The sequence below is a fragment of the Phytophthora sojae genome (assembly GCF_000149755.1).
Source record: "Phytophthora sojae unplaced genomic scaffold PHYSOscaffold_5, whole genome shotgun sequence".
NCBI lineage: Eukaryota > Oomycota > Peronosporomycetes > Peronosporales > Peronosporaceae > Phytophthora > Phytophthora sojae.
The window spans coordinates 5,218,500-5,237,179 of NW_009258119.1; the positions used below are offsets into that span (position 1 = coordinate 5,218,500).

The 18,680-nt window shown below is 55.9% G+C and overlaps 7 protein-coding genes across 7 annotated transcripts; 4 read left to right on the top strand and 3 right to left on the bottom strand.

Annotated features, from left to right (window-relative positions):
• Nucleotides 1-49: 49 nt before the first annotated feature.
• PHYSODRAFT_263102 (hypothetical protein) lies at nt 50-817 on the bottom strand (the record flags this gene model as incomplete). The annotated part of the gene is made up of 2 exons (XM_009531454.1): nt 50-248; nt 420-817. 2 exons carry the CDS (start codon nt 815-817, stop codon nt 50-52), a joined length of 597 nt encoding a protein of 198 aa, XP_009529749.1.
• A 293-nt stretch (nt 818-1,110) lies between these two features.
• On the top strand, nt 1,111-4,223 carry PHYSODRAFT_334198 (hypothetical protein; the record flags this gene model as incomplete). The annotated part of the gene is made up of 9 exons (XM_009531455.1): nt 1,111-1,494; nt 1,580-1,668; nt 1,746-2,472; nt 2,538-2,591; nt 2,677-2,961; nt 3,035-3,091; nt 3,167-3,268; nt 3,340-3,966; nt 4,038-4,223. The coding sequence occupies 9 exons, from the start codon at nt 1,111-1,113 to the stop codon at nt 4,221-4,223; spliced, it is 2,511 nt and encodes an 836-aa protein (XP_009529750.1).
• A 63-nt stretch (nt 4,224-4,286) lies between these two features.
• On the bottom strand, nt 4,287-6,814 carry PHYSODRAFT_351670 (hypothetical protein; the record flags this gene model as incomplete). The annotated part of the gene is made up of 10 exons (XM_009531456.1): nt 6,127-6,814; nt 5,884-6,040; nt 5,755-5,816; nt 5,593-5,664; nt 5,429-5,515; nt 5,177-5,350; nt 5,011-5,103; nt 4,660-4,941; nt 4,521-4,592; nt 4,287-4,442 (listed from the first exon to the last, which is right to left on the bottom strand). The coding sequence occupies exons 1-10, from the start codon at nt 6,355-6,357 to the stop codon at nt 4,287-4,289; spliced, it is 1,386 nt and encodes a 461-aa protein (XP_009529751.1). The 5' UTR covers nt 6,358-6,814.
• A 715-nt stretch (nt 6,815-7,529) lies between these two features.
• PHYSODRAFT_508261 (3-oxoacyl carrier protein synthase) lies at nt 7,530-9,487 on the top strand (the record flags this gene model as incomplete). The annotated part of the gene is made up of 10 exons (XM_009531457.1): nt 7,530-7,709; nt 7,775-7,931; nt 8,011-8,072; nt 8,137-8,208; nt 8,274-8,360; nt 8,443-8,616; nt 8,685-8,777; nt 8,842-9,123; nt 9,189-9,260; nt 9,332-9,487. 10 exons carry the CDS (start codon nt 7,530-7,532, stop codon nt 9,485-9,487), a joined length of 1,335 nt encoding a protein of 444 aa, XP_009529752.1.
• Nucleotides 9,488-10,031: 544 nt separating this feature from the next.
• Nucleotides 10,032-15,062, top strand: PHYSODRAFT_316113 (hypothetical protein; the record flags this gene model as incomplete). Its single annotated transcript, XM_009531458.1, has 6 exons — nt 10,032-12,878; nt 12,942-13,186; nt 13,257-13,397; nt 13,471-13,527; nt 13,635-13,636; nt 13,696-15,062. The coding sequence occupies 6 exons, from the start codon at nt 10,032-10,034 to the stop codon at nt 15,060-15,062; spliced, it is 4,659 nt and encodes a 1,552-aa protein (XP_009529753.1).
• A 162-nt stretch (nt 15,063-15,224) lies between these two features.
• On the bottom strand, nt 15,225-16,907 carry PHYSODRAFT_316115 (hypothetical protein; the record flags this gene model as incomplete). Its single annotated transcript, XM_009531459.1, has 3 exons — nt 15,225-16,198; nt 16,275-16,384; nt 16,471-16,907. The coding sequence occupies 3 exons, from the start codon at nt 16,905-16,907 to the stop codon at nt 15,225-15,227; spliced, it is 1,521 nt and encodes a 506-aa protein (XP_009529754.1).
• Nucleotides 16,908-17,375: 468 nt separating this feature from the next.
• On the top strand, nt 17,376-18,653 carry PHYSODRAFT_506287 (hypothetical protein; the record flags this gene model as incomplete). The annotated part of the gene is made up of 1 exon (XM_009531460.1): nt 17,376-18,653. The coding sequence occupies one exon, from the start codon at nt 17,376-17,378 to the stop codon at nt 18,651-18,653; it is 1,278 nt and encodes a 425-aa protein (XP_009529755.1).
• Nucleotides 18,654-18,680: the final 27 nt, after the last annotated feature.

Below are 18,680 nucleotides of genomic sequence, written 5' to 3' on the forward strand. Positions count from 1 at the left end.
CGTCCGGGGCAGCGACGCGCATGGAGGACCCAGCAGGGGTCCGCCCATTTCACCTGCGCTGGTGGACTTCTCGCTGGATGAGCCTGACAGACCGACGCCCCGCTTTTGAGCTTGCCGACGTGGAGCCCTGCGACCACGTGCACCCGTCCACCTTCTTGTCCTTGGGCTTGGTCGGCTCGCCGCCGACCTTATTCACGGTCACGAGGGTCATCTTGCTGACGATCTTGGGGGGCATAGTGCACGACGTGCTGCCGCACGAACAGTAGAGCTGGCCGACGTCTCGGAAGTAGCAGCCCTCGACGGAGACGGAGCCCGGGACGTTGTGCGCCGGCCGGCGACCTCGTCGTAGACCGCCACCAGCGCCGTTCACCTGCTGACCTTGTTGCCCTTGGTGCACGGCTCATCCTCGCTTCCCTCACCGGACAGCCTTCTCCAGCTCCTGCTCGCTCTTGATCATCTCGCCCGACACACCACTCTCGCCGATGCAATTGCCCTCGCGCACCACCACCTCATCGCTGCCCATCGTGAGCACGCACACCGTCTTCGCGTCGATGGGCAGCGCCCTGCAGTAGCACACGCTCGACGTGCTCCATCCAGCCCCGACCGGTGCGCCGCGCGAGACGTCATGCCCCGGGTCCGTCGGATGCGTGCGCGGAGGTGGCGGCACTGTGCAGGAACCGCGCTCCGCGCTCGCCGTCGTGGTCACGATCTCTGGCCGCCGCTGGGTCGCGTGTGGGGGCCTCCTTTCTTGAACATGGTCGCGATTCTTGCAATGAACACCAATCAAAACTCCAATCCGTCCTATTCTAGGACACATCCTAGCTGTCAGAACGGCGAAAATATTTGCAAAATATTTTCTATACTTGACTTTTGTATAGGCATATACATATTTAGGCCAGCCTTCAGACAAATATTTGTCGGAAAGTGTCGGAATGCATTCACCTAACCCTAACCGATGTCATTGGCTAAAATAGCGACTCCAGGCGATATGATAGGCTGTAATTCAGATGATGACCAGCCTGAAACAATCCTGCTCACTTATCAGTCGGAAAGAAAGACCACTTAACCGCTGAAGCGACGCAAAGGCCTCAACTTCAACTATTCGAGCTCATGGAGCTGCTAGACGGCGGGCCCCAGGCCGAGCGCTCGCGCCGCCTGGAGGCGCAGGGGAGACCGCGACCCGCGCCTAAGCCCAAGCCTCTTCCCAGTGTGGTGCCCGTGCCCGCGCCTGCGCCGTCCGCGTGCGTCTCTGGCTGCTGCGTGGAGAGCGCGCGACTCGCGGACGAGCGGGACTTCCTCAGAGGTTACGCGGAGCGGCTGCTGGTGCAGTTGCGGGGTTTATTGCAGCGCTATGGGGAGCTGGAGAGGCTCAAGACGCTGGCGGACGCGGCGCAGAGTGAAGAGGAGCCGCACGAGCGCCTGGCGCCCTGGCTCACGGCCTCCGAGTACACGAACCCGCTGCTGCAGGCGTACGACCTCAAGATCCAGGAGCTGGTGGGGGCCTGCAATAGTGTAGAGTAGATAGGGTGTTATACCGGTTAAGAGGCTGATATAGTTATTGTGTGTGAATTGCTGATAGGAGACGGCGATGGTGGATAACAAGAAGGCGATCGATCGAGTGGCGGCGCGGGCTGAGAGCCTGGCGAAGGAGAACACGACGTTGAGACAGTGAGAGGCTGTGTGGAGGAGACTTTTATGGTGGGAATATTGTGGCTGAGTGGGGTTTGATATTGTTATTGATGCAGAGAGCTGGAGGTGGCGGGGGAGAAGTTGGTGCTGCGCATGCAGAACGAGCCGAAGGAGATGCACGTTATGGCCGACGACTTGATGAGCATACAGGAGAACGGCGAGTACCTGCAGGAGATCAACGAGCGGATCGACGTGCTGATGGCCGAGAATAATATGCTGATGGAGCAAGTTTCGCTGCAGGATGATGAAATTGGCGCCATGAAGAAGGAGCTGACGGACAGAGACCAGCAGCTGCAGGTCATGGGGCAGAACTTCAACGACGCAACGCTTGCGCTGCAGGAGCTGCGTGACGCTTGCTCTCAAGTGAGGGAGGAGAAGGCACACTGTGAGCGGCAGTTGCAGCGGTATGCGGCGTCAATGGCGCAGCTGGAGAGCGCCAAGGAGTCTCTGGTGGAGCAGACGGATGCAGTTCGAAAAGAACGAGGTGATCTGGAGAACCAGCTCGGGGAGTACGAGGAGATGCTGGAGAAAATGAAGAGGAGCACCGAGCGCAAGGACGAGGCCTTTTCAGCACGTTATCAGAGCGTCTGTGTGCGTCTGCGTGAGCTTACGAATGCTCTGGAGAAGAAGGACAAGGCGGTGGACGAGCTACAGGAACGCAATAGCGGACTTCAAGCTGAACTTGAGGCTGTTCGTCAAGATTGCGAAGGCATGTTAAATGTTCTTAACAGCATGGAGAAGCAATTGACGCAGTATTGCGCGAGGGAGGACGCAGTCGCTGAGGTGCGCATGAAATAATTCCGACTTCGTCTTACGGCGCTCACCCAGTTCTTTTCATGTTGTTTTAGTTGGAATCCGAGTGCAAAGCGAAGGTCGAAGAGGCGATCCTTGAGAAAGAAGAGGTTTGTGAAGCGTGACTCACCGACAGCTCTCGAAATGGTCGAATGATTGACCTTGAACGGATAATTTGTATTTTTGGCTTTGTAGGTCGCAGCTCGTGAGCTCCAAAGCCGGCGTGAGATTGCACGGTTGCTGGAGCGACTTCGACAGCAAGCAGCGGAGCACGCCAAGGCTCAGGAAGAAAATATGGGTACCATAGTGCGTAAGCACGAGGCTGACATGAACAACCGGGAGCAGGAAATCAGGTCGTTGAATAGTGAACTCGTGGATTTGCGGTCCAAAATGGAGACAACAGCAAGAAACCAGAAGGAGGCTGACAAGAAGCTTGCGGATGCAATTCGTCGGTCTAAGGACGCAAGCATTGCGTTTGAGGTAAGTGCGCTGCATGAAAGATGATATCACGCAAAGCTCTTTAAACATATCACGGCTGTTGTTCTTGCATTAGAAAAAACTGCAGCATTTGACTGAGCGAGCCACGACAGCAGAAGAGGCCCGTGATATGGTAAGAAATACCGTGTCCAAAACAATAGTGTGCCCATGGAGTTGTGTATTAATGATCCACGCGCGCTGTCACTAGTCAAGCCACTTAGAAGCTGAGTACCTCGAAAGGATTCGGTCAAAGGAGGATGCGCTTATAAAATTACGAGCGGAGTTCCGAGATCGGGGGCAAGAACTGAACGTGAGTGCATTGCCATATTCTGGGTTCGAATCTGGCGATACTGAACGTGTTTGATGTGGTCTTCCTCACAGGAACGAGTAAGTTCGCTAGAGCGTGAATTAGAAATGCGTCGTACAGAGGCCCGTGAGGCAAAGGATGAGAGTGAAGAGCAGCATCGCAAGGTTCAACTCCTGAATGAGCAACTGAATAAGGTCAAGGCGGACTGTGCGAATCGCTTCACAAACGAATTCGAGGTGCTGCACCAGCAAAACCGCGACTTGAAAGCCCAAGCTGCTGAGCTGGAATACAAACTGTCCCAGGCAAAGAAGGAGGCAGCTTCGGCTTTGGACAGTTCGCGTAACGAGCGAGAACGGAGTGAAGTCCGTCTGATCGCGGAAGTCGAGAGCCTGAAAGGAAGGATACAATCGCTCAAGGAGGAGCGGAAACGAGCTGATAAAAGCCGACAGGAGACAGACGCGAGGTGCTCGGTGCTGTTGTTACAAGTTCAGCAACTAAGCCGAGACCTGAGCGATGCCAAGGAGCTGCTGCTCGAACAGGAGCATGCCTGCGATGATAGCGACCGAAAAGTGTCGGAGCTGAGTGCACAACTCACGGCAGCGCTGTCGAAGCAGCAACAGTTCTATAGACAAGAACGCGAGCTACGCACCGCACTAGAGAGGATGACGCTCGAGCGATCGCGGATGGAGCGGGAGGCTACGGTACGTTGAAGATTTTGCAGTCTGCATAGATATTATAGCAAACCTCGTTGACATCGTCTTTGGCTGAGCAGATGGCACGCAAGAAGGTTGAGGAGTACCGAAGCAGCAGCTACGCTTACCTCCCATCTTCCCGCTCGAGGATGCACGCGGACCTAAAGGATACTTCCTGTGGTGTCCCGCGTGAAGTTATGGAGGATAAGTTTGACCCAGCCGAGAAAAGTAGTGTTCGATACCAAATGCCAGCTAGCTCAGATTGAGGCCACTACTTTTGAAACATTGTTTTCCAATCGAAGCATGACCGATTCGAGGTGTGCGAGCACCTACTTGGCAAACAAGAGACTTGCGTTGGTTCCTCCGAATCCGAACGAGTTCGTAAGTACTGAGCGCAGCTCCTTCTCCTGCGGTTGGTTTGGCACGTAGTTGAGTGTGAACTCCTCTGTCATCTCATTGAGGTTGAGCGTAGGAGGCATCACGTTCTACAGTAGAAAGCACGATACGAAGGATAAATGTCAGTTTTAGTTACTTGGTCACGACAGCTTTCACTGGAAACGTACATGGTGCAGAGCCTTAATCGAGAAGATAGCCTCCACAGCTCCAGCAGCGCCAAGCAAGTGGCCAACAGCGCCCTGACAAGAACGGTGGAAATGTTAGCAAAAAGATAACCAACATCAAATCATATCAGTGGCAACGTACCTTCGTCGACGACATTCCAAGTTGTGTAGCATGTTCGCCAAAAAGCTCTTTTACCGCTGCGTTCTCGGCGCGATCGCCCAGCGGGGTTGAGGTCGCATGAGCATTGATGTATCCAATTTCCGACAGCGCAAGGCCCGACTGTGCGACAGCCGACTCCATCGCACGTCGAGCACCGTCGCCAGTTTCGAGAGGAGCGGTAATGTGGTTGCTATCGCCGCTGAGTCCATAGCCTCGCACCTCCGCGTAGATTCTAGCCCCGCGCTTCTTAGCATGTTCGTACTCCTGCACAGACAAGCACAACTTTTAGTGAAAAAAAATGTAGCAGTCATCAAACAAGTGCAATCTTCGCACCTCCAGCACAACGACACCAGCACCTTCGCCCATTACGAATCCATCACGCTGCGAGTCAAATGGTCGCGATGCCTCTTGCGGGCGATCATTAAACTGTGGCGCCACACATGACATATAACATTAGCTTTCATCACGCTGGGAGAAAGCTTTTACGAAGGCATTTTACCTTCGTGGAAAGTGCCTGTGCGCGCAAGAAGGCGCAGACCGAAATCTCGTTAAGAGAGGCTTCAGTGCCACCAGCGACCATGACATCGGCGTTTCCGTGGCGAATTAAATTCGCGGCGTCTCCGATGCTGTGACTTCCTGTGGCGCACGCCGTCACGCAAGAATGGTTCGGGCCCTACGCAGCAAGTACACACCACGCTCACGTGAGATAACTGCAATAATTCCGTCTTTAGTAAACAACTTTGAATCGCACCTTGAGACCGTGCTCAATGCTCACGTGGCCCGCTGCAAGGTTGATAAGAATCCGCGTCACGAAAAATGGCGACACCCGACGATATTTCTATGACAATAAACACATCAATAAATATGTTAGCTAACGCCTACATATATTCCGAACACAGCGACCCACGACTGTACCTTATCCTTGATGAGCTGGCCCACATCCATGACTTCTTGGATATTTCCCATTCCAGAACCAATAGCCACGCCCTACTCAATCGATCAAAAGCACAACCGAAGCGTCACTCAATCATGAACTGCCCTACTACCAGCCTACCCCACAACACCCAATCAACACACCGCTCGTTCTCGCTCCTCGTCCGATTCAGGACTCCAGCCCGAATCCTTGATAGCTTCGCCAGCTGTTCCAACACCACAGTTTAAGCTCTAAATCCAATAGCATCCAAGCCTCTAAATTGTAGCTCTAACCTGCCGCCAGCGTGTAGGCGATGAAGTCTGGCTCCTGCGAGCGGAAGTTCTTCACATTGACCCAGTCTTTCGTGCGGAACGCCCCTTCGCCGTCTCCTCGCGGCACGGTGGCTCCAATAGTGCAGTTCAGTCCCGTGTCTGCCAGAGCGTCCACCGTCTACAATGCACAGCAAGCAGAGCGCCAAACTCATCAATGTTAATCCTCTAAACTCTACACAGTCCAAAACTGACGCTGTGTCATACGCGGATGGCGCACTGCGAGTCCAGCAGCGCGTCCCACGAGCGCGAGACGCCCACGCCGAAGGGCGTGACGGCGCCCAGGCCAGTCACTACCACGCGGCGGTTGGGCGTTGGCGGCGGCGCGCTGAACGAGAGCGTCGACAAGCCTCGCGCTGCAGAGGAAGACGCCGCTCGGCGCAGCATCTTGATTGGGTGTGCAACTGTGAGGCGATAAGTCGCTTGTGTGGAGCACATAAAGTTGAAGGGCGCAAAGCTTAGCTTTGGGGGACTCCAGAGCTGACTTCTGGGTTTCTCAAAGTGTTTGCGAACAGCCAAGCACAGACGCCATTACGACTCGACCAGAAGATGGATCACTACGAAAGAAATTGTGGCGACCCTCTCATCGTGGAGGTACCCAATGTCTGGTTCCGATCAGTGAATGCGGGTTCTCGCAGTCCATTCACATTCAAGTGCGCGGCAGTAGACTCCGCCGCACTGGTTGGAACTGTCCAGGATCTGTTGGATGCTGTGATGGAGAGGTATAGCGGCAGCCTTCTCGCTGGAGTTGCTGCGTGCAACCTCCTTGTGTTTGCAGACGCAAATGCAAGAATCGCTTTGGGCGTGGAGGACCATTTGAATCGGTATGGAGCGAAGAGCTCTGACCCGCTTATCGTGGAAGTGCCGGAGATCTGGTTCGAGCTGATAGATGCGGATACTGGCAGGGCATTCTTGGGCACTTGTGCAGATTCGGCCCTCTTGGCTAAAAGTAACACAGTCCAGAATTTGAAGAATGCAGTGAAAAAGAGAAATAGCGACACCCTTCTCGCCGGGGTTGCTGCACCCAGCCTCATCGTGTACGCGAACACGGACGGTGTGAAGCGGAGACTGAAGGAGGATGCAGTTCTTGGATCGCTTGGCCAAACGATGCAGACGGCGCTCGTCATTGAAGTGAGACGCATTTTGCCTAGTCAATTGCAGTGGATTGTGTGAGCCTTGCAAGTGCCATTTCTTGCTCGTGGGGTAATACTTCTCGATCGTATTCGTAAGAAAATGGTGCCCAACCACTTCATTCTTCTAGTGATATCATTTTTATTGTTGGTTTGGGTAGCAATGTCCCTCGCGACGTAAGGAGAATCAACGGCATAGGATATTTTACGAAAGCTATTTGAGGTGATTTTTGGTAATTTACTAAATTCCTCGTTTACGTGGTGATTTACTAGAACTTTGTATGATGGTGATGGACCAATCAGCGAGAGTATCACCAATGGCTTCAAGTCTCAGTAATCGTGCTTCAGGATCAGTACCCCCCATGCGTATCATTTGCGTTCAACACTTGACCGCCACGAGGTCCGCGAGTCCCGTGGGGGCGGGCTCCCTCACAACGGATTCCTCCACGTACATTGCTTTCCAATCGCTTCCTTACCATGATGCTCGCTGTGCGACGTGAAGCTGCATTGGTCCGCAGCCTTTCGACGCTCTCGTTCGCGCCGCCGCCGCCGGTGCCTCCTCGTCGCGTGGTGGTCACCGGACTGGGCGCTGTGACCCCGTTCGGCGTAGGCGTTGAGCGCGCGTGGAAGAAGGTCTTGGGCTCGCAATGCGCCATTCAGGTACGATGGCGATGGATCTTTGTCGTGGTTGCATTGGCATTGACAAAATCGTTGTGGGGTTCCAGTCGCTGGACATGTTGCTGGACTCGGGGCTCAACTGCACAGTAGGGGCGACAGTGCCCAGGGGTGATGAAGAGGGCGCGTTCCACACTGCAGACTGGACGAACCCGAAGAGCTTCCGGGCGCAGGAGGTGGATCACGTCGCCATGGCGCTAGCTGCTGGTGCGTCCGTCTCCAAGTGATGTTAACAGTCTAGTTGAGTTGAGGCTGACTCGTTGTGCTGTTTGAATGGTGAGAGCAGCGGACGAGGCGATCAAGGACTCAGGCTGGGCTCCTGAGTCTGATGAAGAGCGCGAACGAGCGGTACGACGCTGGTAACTGTGTGGAGATACTACGGTGGTGGTGCTGACGGTTTGGTTGCTGGTAGGGAGTGGCTATCGGTGCTGCTTGTGGCAACATTCAAGAGGTCATGGACGTCGGCCAGCTCATCAAGGAGAGGGTATGCTTGCAGTGTTTGTCCTGGTTGCTGGCACCAAATGTACTAACCCGTGCACTTACTTGCAGAAATTCCGCCGTGTCACGCCGTTTTTCGTGCCGCGCATTCTGATCAACCTTGCAGCCGGCCATGTCAGCATTGAGCACGGACTAAGGGTAATGACTACCTCCTGCTACTTCGAATGAAGCGCCGTCTTAACCCCTTTCTGATGTTCTTGCCAACTCGCCACCAACGTAGGGACCAGTCCATTCGTGCGTGACTGCGTGCGCTACTGGTAGTCACAGCATTGGAGACGCCGCGCGCTTTATTCAGCACGGAGATGCAGACGTGATGGTCGCTGGGGGAACGGAGCCGAGCATCAACGAAATGGCTATTTGCGCATTTGATCGCCCACGAGCTCTGTCGACGAAGGTTTGTGCCTTTCGGAGCTCTACCTCATACAATTCAACAGCTAATGCATCATTTCTTCTCCTCAACAGTACAACGACCGCCCGAAAGAAGCTTCGCGGCCATTTGACTCGAAACGCGACGGATTTGTCATGGGTGAAGGCGCTGGTGTCGTTGTTCTCGAGGTGCGTCCCTGAACTCTACCGCTGCTGCATTCACTATAAAAATACTTACATTAGTGCTACGTAGGAATATGAGCACGCAAAAAAGCGTGGGGCTCGAATTTACGCCGAGGTGCGCGGCTACGGTCTCAGCGGCGACGGCAGCCACATCACAGCTCCACTAGAAGACGGCGACGGTGCTCGACGAGCCATGCGATCAGCTCTAGCACAGTCGGGTCTTGCGCTGTCTGACATCGGATACATCAACGCTCATGCTGCGGGCACTCCTCTGGGCGATCGCGCCGAAAACAAGGCCATCAAAACCCTCTTCGGAGATGATGCTAACCAGCTCGGCGTGTCTTCCACCAAGGTATGGAGCTAGACTTTGATGCGCATGGAAAAGTATCTAACCTTCCATCCATCCGTCTTGAACAGGGATCCATCGGCCACTTGCAAGGATCGGCTGGTGCTGTGGAGGCAATTTTCGCGATCAAGGCGCTTCATCACGTGAGTCTACAGCTTCCATAACTACTTATCATCATTGTTGCCATACTAACACCAAAACGCTGTCCCAACAGAACGTGATGCCGCCTACACTCAACCTGACCGAGACGACGGAGGAGTTCACGCTCAACTACGTCCCGAAGCAGCCGCAAGAGAAGGAACTCCACGCTGTCATGTCAAACTCGTTCGGCTTCGGAGGAACCAACGCCAGCCTCTTGTTCGCCAAGTAAGCAACCAGCACCCCGCCCCAACCGCAGACGCCCCCGACAACTTCAACTTCGCGCTGCCAGACGGACATCGGGTCAGTTTTGACACAGAAAATAATGTCAATAATGTCTATCCATACAGCGCATGTATTCACAAAGAACATCGCTCCCGTCAGGTTCCAGTGCTCTGACACCAAGAGATCCCTTGTATTCCCTGTACCTTTCGAGTGCCATCTCGCAAAAATTGTCGACTTTCGCGTCATCAGGAACTTTCAAGTAGTCCGAGAGTTGGGACGAGTCGCCCCTTCCACCAACTGGAAATACGTTCTCTTCACCATATCACCAACGCCGCCGATTCTACAATGCGCAGATTCAGTCACTCCAAGTCTTAGATCCAATTCTGCTGATGATACATTTCGACACGAAAACTGAAAGGTTGAAGTCACTGTCATGTCAATACGCTCGCTGATTAGCCCAGTCCCCAGCATACAAAATTCAAATCTAATACTAAACGAGGCATTTCCCTCAAACAACTTCCGTACGAAGATCCCAATCAAAAGAAGGTGCGATGGATACTAGTCGCGGCGCGCGCTGGGCGGCGGCGCTGGGGCTGCGCGGGGACGTTCTGGCGGCGCAGCGCGAGCGCTACGAGCGGCTGAAGCAGCACCTGGTGTTCCAGATCGACGCGGCGGGCATCACGGACCCGCTGAGCGCGATCGCGGCCGCCACCGACGCAGCTTCAAGCAGCCACGACCATGGCCACGACCACAGCTGGAGCCAGTACTTCACGGACGAGGGCCTGCTGGAGGAGATCAACACGGACCTGGACCGCCTCTTCCCGGCGGGCAACGAGGGCTTCTTCCAGAACGAGATCTACCTCAGCACGCTGCGCCACGTGCTGTTCGTCTGGTGCAGGCTGCACCCGGACGTGGCCTACCGCCAAGGGATGCACGACGTGGTCGCTGTGGTGCTCTACGCCTTCTTGCAGGATCAAGAGGAGCAGGAGACGGAGGTAATTGAGGAGAAGAAACTCCGGCAACATGCCGAGGCGGACACTTTCCTGGTGTTTGAGGCTGTCATGCTGTTCCTGAAGCCATTTTATGAAATTGTCAAGACGAGACCCGAGGCGCCGACGGGTTCCGCGGCGCGGGATGGCAGTAGACTGTTTGATAACTTCACCCTGAAGGAGAACGACGCTGGGAATGCCGCCTATGGACTGCAGACGAGGGACGGAGGCAAGCAGCCAGCGCTGCATCGACTGTGCCACCATGTGCAGTACGAGCTGCTGCAGCAGAAGGACCCGCAGCTTTACTACCATTTGCAGAACCTGGAGATTGTGCCGGAGACGTACTGTTTGCGCTGGATTCGCTTGTTGTTTGCTCGAGAGTACGCGTTGAAAGAGTTACTGTGTATTTGGGACGCGATGATTCTGGATGCGAGTCGGGAGGCTATCGACTTCCCGAAGATCAACATGACGGACAAGTCCGATAACGACTTGCTGCAGCTGCCCAAGCTGGTCACGAAGAATGAAGACGCGTCGTGGATCGGCTTCCCATTGCTGCGTTACATCTGTGTTGCGAGGTTGCTGCAGATGTCGTCGCTATTGCGCCAGTCGGATAATACTGGCTGCTTGCGCCTGCTCATGCGCGCGTACCAAGAGGAGGAGGCTAATGGTTCTGGTTTGGAGAGGAAAACACAGGCGCTGGAGCTGACGAAGTTTGCCAAGATCCTGCAAAACCCAATGATGGAGGAAACGCAGCACAAGAATACTGTCGGTTCGAACGAGGAAAATGGAGAAAAGGATACGTTTGGGGAGATAGAAGTTGTTCAGTTTCAAGAAGGCTCACTTGGTATAATTCTGACGGCGGCTGGAGCTCCTTTTGAAGATCGACTGGCGGTGAAATCCTTCACGAAAGACCCAACCTCGAGCGATGGTGTGGGCCAGGCAGAAGCTAGCGACAAAGTTCACCTTGGCGATTTACTGCAGTCGATTAATGGTGTACCTATCGTGGGGGTGACTACCGAAGAAGTGAAGCGCCGACTCCAGCTAATCGACCGTCCGATTTACATGGGGTTTTGCCATTGTGGTGAGGCTTATGGCGACGCCGATGTTACTACTTCCGAGGACTCTGAAGCTGTCGACGCCTCGGATGCAACAGGCTCTTCATTGGCCACAGATACGGCGCTGTCCGAGCTAGTGCAACCAGTGTTTTTGCCCGGCGAGCTTTGCTACGCTAACGTCGAGACTAGCATGCAGCGACTTGTGCTCTCTCACGACGGATCGTGCCTATCTCACTACATTAGCGGGAAGCTGTTCATTACAAACTACCGGTGCTTTTTCACGCGCCTGCTCGGTCGCGGAGAAATTGACTGGCAGATCCCGGTCCTTTCGATAGCCTCAATTGACCGTGTTGACCCTCGTGCGATTCCGTTGGGTACGGGTGCTACTGGTCTATCGCTGGAGAATGTGCAAGTCGCGCTGGGTTTTGTTCCAGATGACTCGTACAAGGTTGTGATTCGTTGTAAAGATACTCAAGTGGCGCGACTATCGATTTCGGACCATGGCGAGTACAGCAAGCTTGTGAAGTGCTTGAGCTTCCTGGCGTTCCCGAAAAGCCTGCTAGATGCATTTTGCTTCGCGTATTCTCCAACTGTGGCGCCATCCGAAGAAGTACAGTTTGATATTCGTCAGGAGTACGGGCGCATCGGTTTGCTTTCGATGCCCGACCACCTGCGCTGCATCGACCAGTCTCCCAAGTACACGCTGTGTGATACGTATCCGCGGCATCTTATCGTGCCTGCCGACATCTCGGACGTTCGCCTGAAAGCAGCAGCTACGTTCCGGTCGCACCAACGGCTACCTGTCGTGAGCTGGATCCACCGCGACAACGGAGCTACAATCGTTCGGTCGAGCCAACCGCTTGTGGGTTTGAAGTCTGCACGCAGTGGAGAAGATGAACTGCTCGTTCAGCTGCTGTGCTGTTCTAGCAACAAGAAAGCGTTCGGACGCTACGTGATCATGGATGCTCGCAGTCAACTTGCCGCCGTGGGCAATAAGGCCATGGGAAAAGGTACGGAGATCTCGAGCAACTACCGCGGAGCTAAGCTCATGTTCATGAACGTCGAGAACATTCACTCGGTGCGGCAGTCGCAACTCGCACTTGCAGCAATCTTCGAGCCCAAGAAGAGCGCGAGCGAGGACACGTCCAGCAGCTTCTACGGACGAATCGACAGTTCTGGTTGGCTACGCCATGTGCGTCTGCTTCTTAAGGCGTCGGTGGAGCTGGCACACACAGTGAACAGTGGCACGTCGGTGTTGACGCACTGCAGCGATGGCTGGGACCGTACGGCGCAAATGGTAGCATTGGCCGAGCTCATGCTGGATCCGTACTACCGTACACTACGTGGATTCCAGGTACGGTACTTACTGCAATGTTCACAATTCATAGTTCATTATGCTGACGTTGATCATGTACAGGTATTGGTGGAGAAGGAGTGGTGTAGCTTCGGCCACCAGTTCGCTTTGAGGAGTGGCCACGCTCGCAGTGACGTCTCGAATGAGCAACGCTCGCCTGTGTTCCTGCTCTGGTTGGACTGCGTTTGGCAGTACATTCGCCAGTACCCTACGGAATGCGAGTTCAACGAGAGCTTTCTGCTCACGCTTGCTGACCACGTCTACTCGTGCAAATTCGGGACGTTCATGTTCGACTGCGAGCGCCAACGGTAAGTCCCTACCTTCACTGACTGCTATAGCTGCCTGAAGACGGGTATCTCACTCTCGATGCCGCAACAGGAAGGACTTCTTTGCCAAGCACCGCGTGTTCTCGATCTGGAGCGAGATCAACAGCCAGAGCGAGCGCTTCACGAACCACATGTACGCGCCCAGCGACCAGGCCACGGTGCTGTCGCCCAGCACGCTCTCCAAGAACATCAAGTGCGTTCCAACGCTTATGCCACTTCCATCGACACCAGTGCATCTCTAACACCTTTGCTCTGTGCTGCTGCAGGCTATGGAAGGGCTACTTCTGCCGCTGGGACCCGACCGTCATCCCTCCCGTCCCTGCGTTCCAATGCTACTGATCCCGTCCTCCGTCCTGCACGAAATCCAATGTGTAGCCATGTCGTTCTGCATCATTCGTCTACATTTCTTGCACAACTTGATACCCTGTAGTAGTATAACATTTGACAGTTAGTAGTGCCTTGGCATTCATTGCGGGACGCGTCAGCCGCAGCTACGATCACCATGGCGCTTCCTCCTCCGCCGGCGCTGGCCGCCGTGGCGGCCCCCTGGGTCCTCATGTTCATCTTCGTGGTCTGGGCGTTCGTGCGCGGCTTGAGCTGCTCGGTCCCTCGTGCTGCGCGTGGAGAGACCAAGGGACTTCGCGTGGGGTTCCTGCACCCGGACTTCGGCATCGGCGGCGCCGAGAACCTCGTGGTCAACGCGGCGGTGGCGCTGCAGCAGCGCGGCGCTCACGTGACCGTGTTCACGGCCCACCACGACGTGAACCACTGCTTCGAAGAGACGCGCGGCGACGGGCCGCTGGCGGCGCATGTGCGCGTGCACGGCGACTGGCTGCCGCGCACGATCCTGGGCAAGCTCTACGCGTTCTGCGCCGTGGTGCGCGTGCTGCTCGTGACGCTGTGCGTGGCGGTGTACTACATCAACGACCTGGACGTGTTCGTGGTGGACCAAGTGTCCATCTCCATCCCGTTCCTGCGCGCGCTGGGCAAGCCTGTGCTCTTCTACGGCCACTTCCCGGACAAGCTGCTCTGCATCCGCTCGGACTCGCCCTGGAAGCGGCTGTACCGCGTGCCGCTGGATTATTTGGAGGAGATCACGACGGCGGCGTCCGATATCATTGTGGCCAACAGCAAGTTCTCGCGCGGGGTCTTCCAGGAGGTTTTCCCGCGTCTGCAGTCCAAGACGCTCGGTGTGCTGTACCCGCCTGTTGATGTCAAGGCGTATAAAGCTACTGCTGAGGCAGATGTGGAGCGCGACTCCGGTCTCTTTGTGTCGCTGAACCGCTTCGAGCGTAAGAAGAACGTGGCTCTGGCCATCGAAGCGCTCGTGGAGCTGCGCAACCGACTGCCAAGCGACGAGTTCCAGCGTGTTAAGCTCATTGTCGCTGGAGGATACGACCCGCTCAACGCTGAGAACAAGGAACACCTGATTGAGCTTCAAGATGTGGTAGCCAAGCACAGCCTTGGAGAGCACGTGGAGTTCCGTACGTCCGTGTCGAACTCCATGAAGCTAGAGCTGCTGCGCAAGGCTCATGCCATTCTGTACACACCCAACCGTGAGCACTTTGGCATCGTCCCCGTCGAGGCCATGGCTTGTGGTACTCCCGTTGTGGCCGTGAGCTCTGGCGGTCCTCTGGAGTCCATCGCCGATGGCGAGACGGGCTTCCTATGCCAGCAGAAGCCTGAGGCTTTCGCTGAGGTCATGGCAGAGCTCTGCGGACCCAAGCACAGCATCAGGGTTGTCGAGATGGGCGCGTGCGGCAGACTCCGGGCTCAGAAGCTGTTCTCTCTGGAAACCTTTGGCGACACCCTGCTCGATCTGGTGAACCAGGCCGTGTACGGCGAGAAATCGGCGTAGAGTAGTTAGTGGAGCTCATAGGCATTGGTATTTGGTGGTGTCTAGAGGTGAGGTGTAGTTTGAATTCACCTTATACTTTAGCCGACGGGAACTTGGAATCAAATTCTGTGCAGATATGTAGCGTGTAAGTGTAGATAGATACCTTGCCATGAAGGTGTGCGGTTAGCAGCCCCCGCAGAACAGCGCCTTGCAGAAGTGCGCGAAACCAGACGGCTGACGGCTGCGACGCTTTCGAGATCGCTTGGAGCAACTCGAGGATGAGGCGGACAACCGACTGTCCATCTCGCGGCACTGCGTCACGTACTTCTGCAGCATGGGCGCGTTCTCGTAGTAATGCCGCGAGTCGAAATGCGTTGGTCGTACGCGATCTCGGTTCATCAGCTCCTGCACCGGTAGAGTGCCTGAGTCGGCATGTCGGGACTTGGGGTTCACTGCTGGTAGCTTCAGGTAGCGGCAAATGGAGTTGCACCGATGCGACGAGAGGAACTTCTGGAAGCCCAGAACGCCGAGATTGCCCTTGCCGAAGTCGTGGCCGTTGAGTGTGTGGATTTGCGGGTCCGTGTACAGGTCGCCGACTCCTTGGATGTCGACAGCCAGCAACTCGTGGTTCGAGGCCTCATACGTGAAGTGAGAGAAAGCTTGAGGTGTGTTGCGCTCGTCGTCACTCACCGACCCGAAGTTGTTATTGTGCTTGCGGTACTCGCCAGGGATGTAGGCTTCAACTGCGCAGAGTGCGCCATTCCGCTCGGGCAACTCGAGCACCCAAGCTGGGATGAACTCGACGCGCTTGGGTGGCGTGTACGAGTTGTACACTTGCGCGTAGTGCGCGCAGTGAGCTTGCAGCTCGATGTCCCTGAAATACGTCTGCGGATCTTCGTCTGGGTCGATGGCCAGCTTGGCCACATAGCTGCCTGTGTAGCAGCCTCCATTGGACAAGCTCGCGGAGCTCTCAATGCTGAGGTCCTGCAGGTGATAGACAATCCGCAGACTTCCCTTGCTAAAAGGTGTCTCGTCCAAGTTGATGCACACTTGGGTAGTGCTCCACTGACGCGTAGCGTAGTTGAACACGTGCTTGATAGCAAGCTCCGGACTGATCTCACGGAAGTCCGGGGCGTGCGGCACGATCAGCGGCAAACCTGCAGTCACGGTAATAACAACTCACGTGTCAGTTTCTAGACTTCGTGGCCTTAATGAACCATAAGATCCACGCACCTTCCGTCCGTCGGAACGACATGCGTCTCCTCTGCGTGACCGTGTTCTGCGTGCTCGACGCCGGCGCCAGCGACGAGAACGTGAGTTCGTCCACGATGGCACATTTGCGTCTGCACAGCAACAACAACCGTGTCAAGGCCCATCCCTCCTTTCCTTCCTCCCCTCCCTCAGCTCAACTCTACCACTCACTACACACCGTTCGTATTCCTCCTCGGTGATGAACCCCTCGTCACACAGCGCTCGGAGCGTCGAGATGCGCGCCAAGATGCTGTCCTGCAGGTTGCCGGCGATCTCCCGCGTGCGCTCGAACTGCACGGTGCCGGCGCTGTCCACGCTGCTGCGGCGCACGCTGCGGCTGCGGCTGGAGCCCACGCTCCACACGTACTGCTGCGAGGCCGTGTCGTCGTCGCTGCTGTCGCTACTGTCGTCTGCGCATGCCTGCGGCTCGCGCTCGCCCGCCTCCTGGTGGAACAGCTTGGCCTTGCGCTTCTCCGTGGGCGTGGCGGCCGACACCGTGTGGTAGAACCAGCCACCGCCGCCGCCGCTGAGCGTCTTGGCCTCCCCCGTCTGCTGGCCGCCGCACGACGCGCGGCGGGGCGGCGGCGTCATGGACACCGGCGCGCGCATCGCCATGGCCATCGGTCGGTCGGCTCGAAAAAGATCGGCTTCAATCGCCGCCGAAACTGCTGCGCGCCTCGTAGAATAATGGAGACTGAGAGAGCCCAAGGCAGGAATGAAGATATGATCTCTGCCGCTTCACTTCAACGAAGACCGAGATGAGCTGCTGGGTCGGCGAGTCAGATAATAGTCAGCGCGCGTTGTGAAAGTGCGTCTGATTGGCCAGGGATGGTTTTATGATTCAGAAATAGCTGCATTTCGTGGCAGGTGATTGGTCAGGAATGTTTTTTATCCCCTTGACTAAGACCTCATGTGGCGCACTTCAGAAGTTGAAGCCGGGGGTTGCGCCTCCGGGTCGTCTGACGTGACGGTCCATGGGGTTTCGTCGATCGACTCCGTATCCCGACTCGGGCTCCAAGAGCGTGGGGCAATCCGCCGGCCGCCATCCAGTGCCCGAATGGCGTTTAACAGGGCGAAACAATCATGGCCAACCTGCCGACGCTGGATGCCAAGGTCTCCGCTAGTGGCCACGACATTGACACAGTGCTGCCGAGCGAGTTCGTCGTGGCTGCGCGCGTCAAATGCGCCCGGTTCGTCCCTCGCTGGGTGACCAAGCGCCGGTGGGTGGTGCTGCGCGGCTCCAAGTCGCCGATCCTGAGCGTGTACCGCCAAGATCCTCGACGCCTTGAGCCCGGCGCCCCGCTACGGATGTTGCTGCTTGGAGAGGATACCCGGATGCGCGTAGTGGGAGAGAAGCGTCTCGTGCTCGTGAGCTCGAGGGTGCGCAAGGACGACACGCTGTCGCTGGAGTTCGAGACCGCCGAGCAGCGACAACTCGCGCTCGACACGTTGAGCCGCTGGATCGCGCTCGCAGTGCTGCTGCAGCGACTGTCGGCCCACGAGAGCATCGCCAAGAGCCCCAACTCGGCGGTTTACTTGTGCCACGACTGCTACGATCCGGCAAAGCAGTTTGTGCTCAAAAGGGTGCACCGCTTTCGCTGCCGCGACGAACTTAGCCTCACTGCGCGGCTCATGACGTTGAGTCGGGAGAACCGGGAGCTGGGGCGGTTCATTCCTCGGTACTCCTTCTTGTTTGAAGACAACAAGGCCAAGTGTGTGACCATTGTCATGGACTATTACCCTGGAGGTTCGCTTGCTGATCGGGTCCGAGAGCGCGGACCGCTTCCTGAAGCACTTGCGTGCAACGTGCTGATTGCACTGTGTCGAGCGCTGTCCCTGCTGCACGAACACCACGTGCTGCACTTGGATGTCAAAGCCAGCAACATCCTCTTCGATGACGACCAGAGCGGCAAGTTCAGCAACTTGAAGCTTGTGGATTTTGGCAGTGGCGCATGTTTGGACAGCAACTCCAGTCGCAGGACCGAGCTTTCAGAGAAAATGGCAAGTGCAGGTACTTACGGGTGCATGGCTCCAGAACGCTTTCGAGGCTGTTGCGGTCCTGAAGCAGACGTCTATGGCGCTGGTATCATGCTGTATCACATGCTGGCAGGGGTTATCCCGTTTTCTGGTGCAGACACTTACCAGCTCCTGGCGCGCAATATGTTGGGCGATGTGAGCTACGGGGAGAAGCAGTGGGAGCTCGTGTCACCTCAGCTGAAAGATCTTACTGCTCGGATGCTAGAGAAGAACCCTGCCAAAAGGATCGCGCTCACGGAGATACTCAATCTGCCTTGGCTTTCTTCAGAGCCCGAGTCCATCGATGCCACAATGCCCGAAATCATGTTAGTATCATCAAAATGAAAGTTCATTTTACCCGGGTCAAATGCT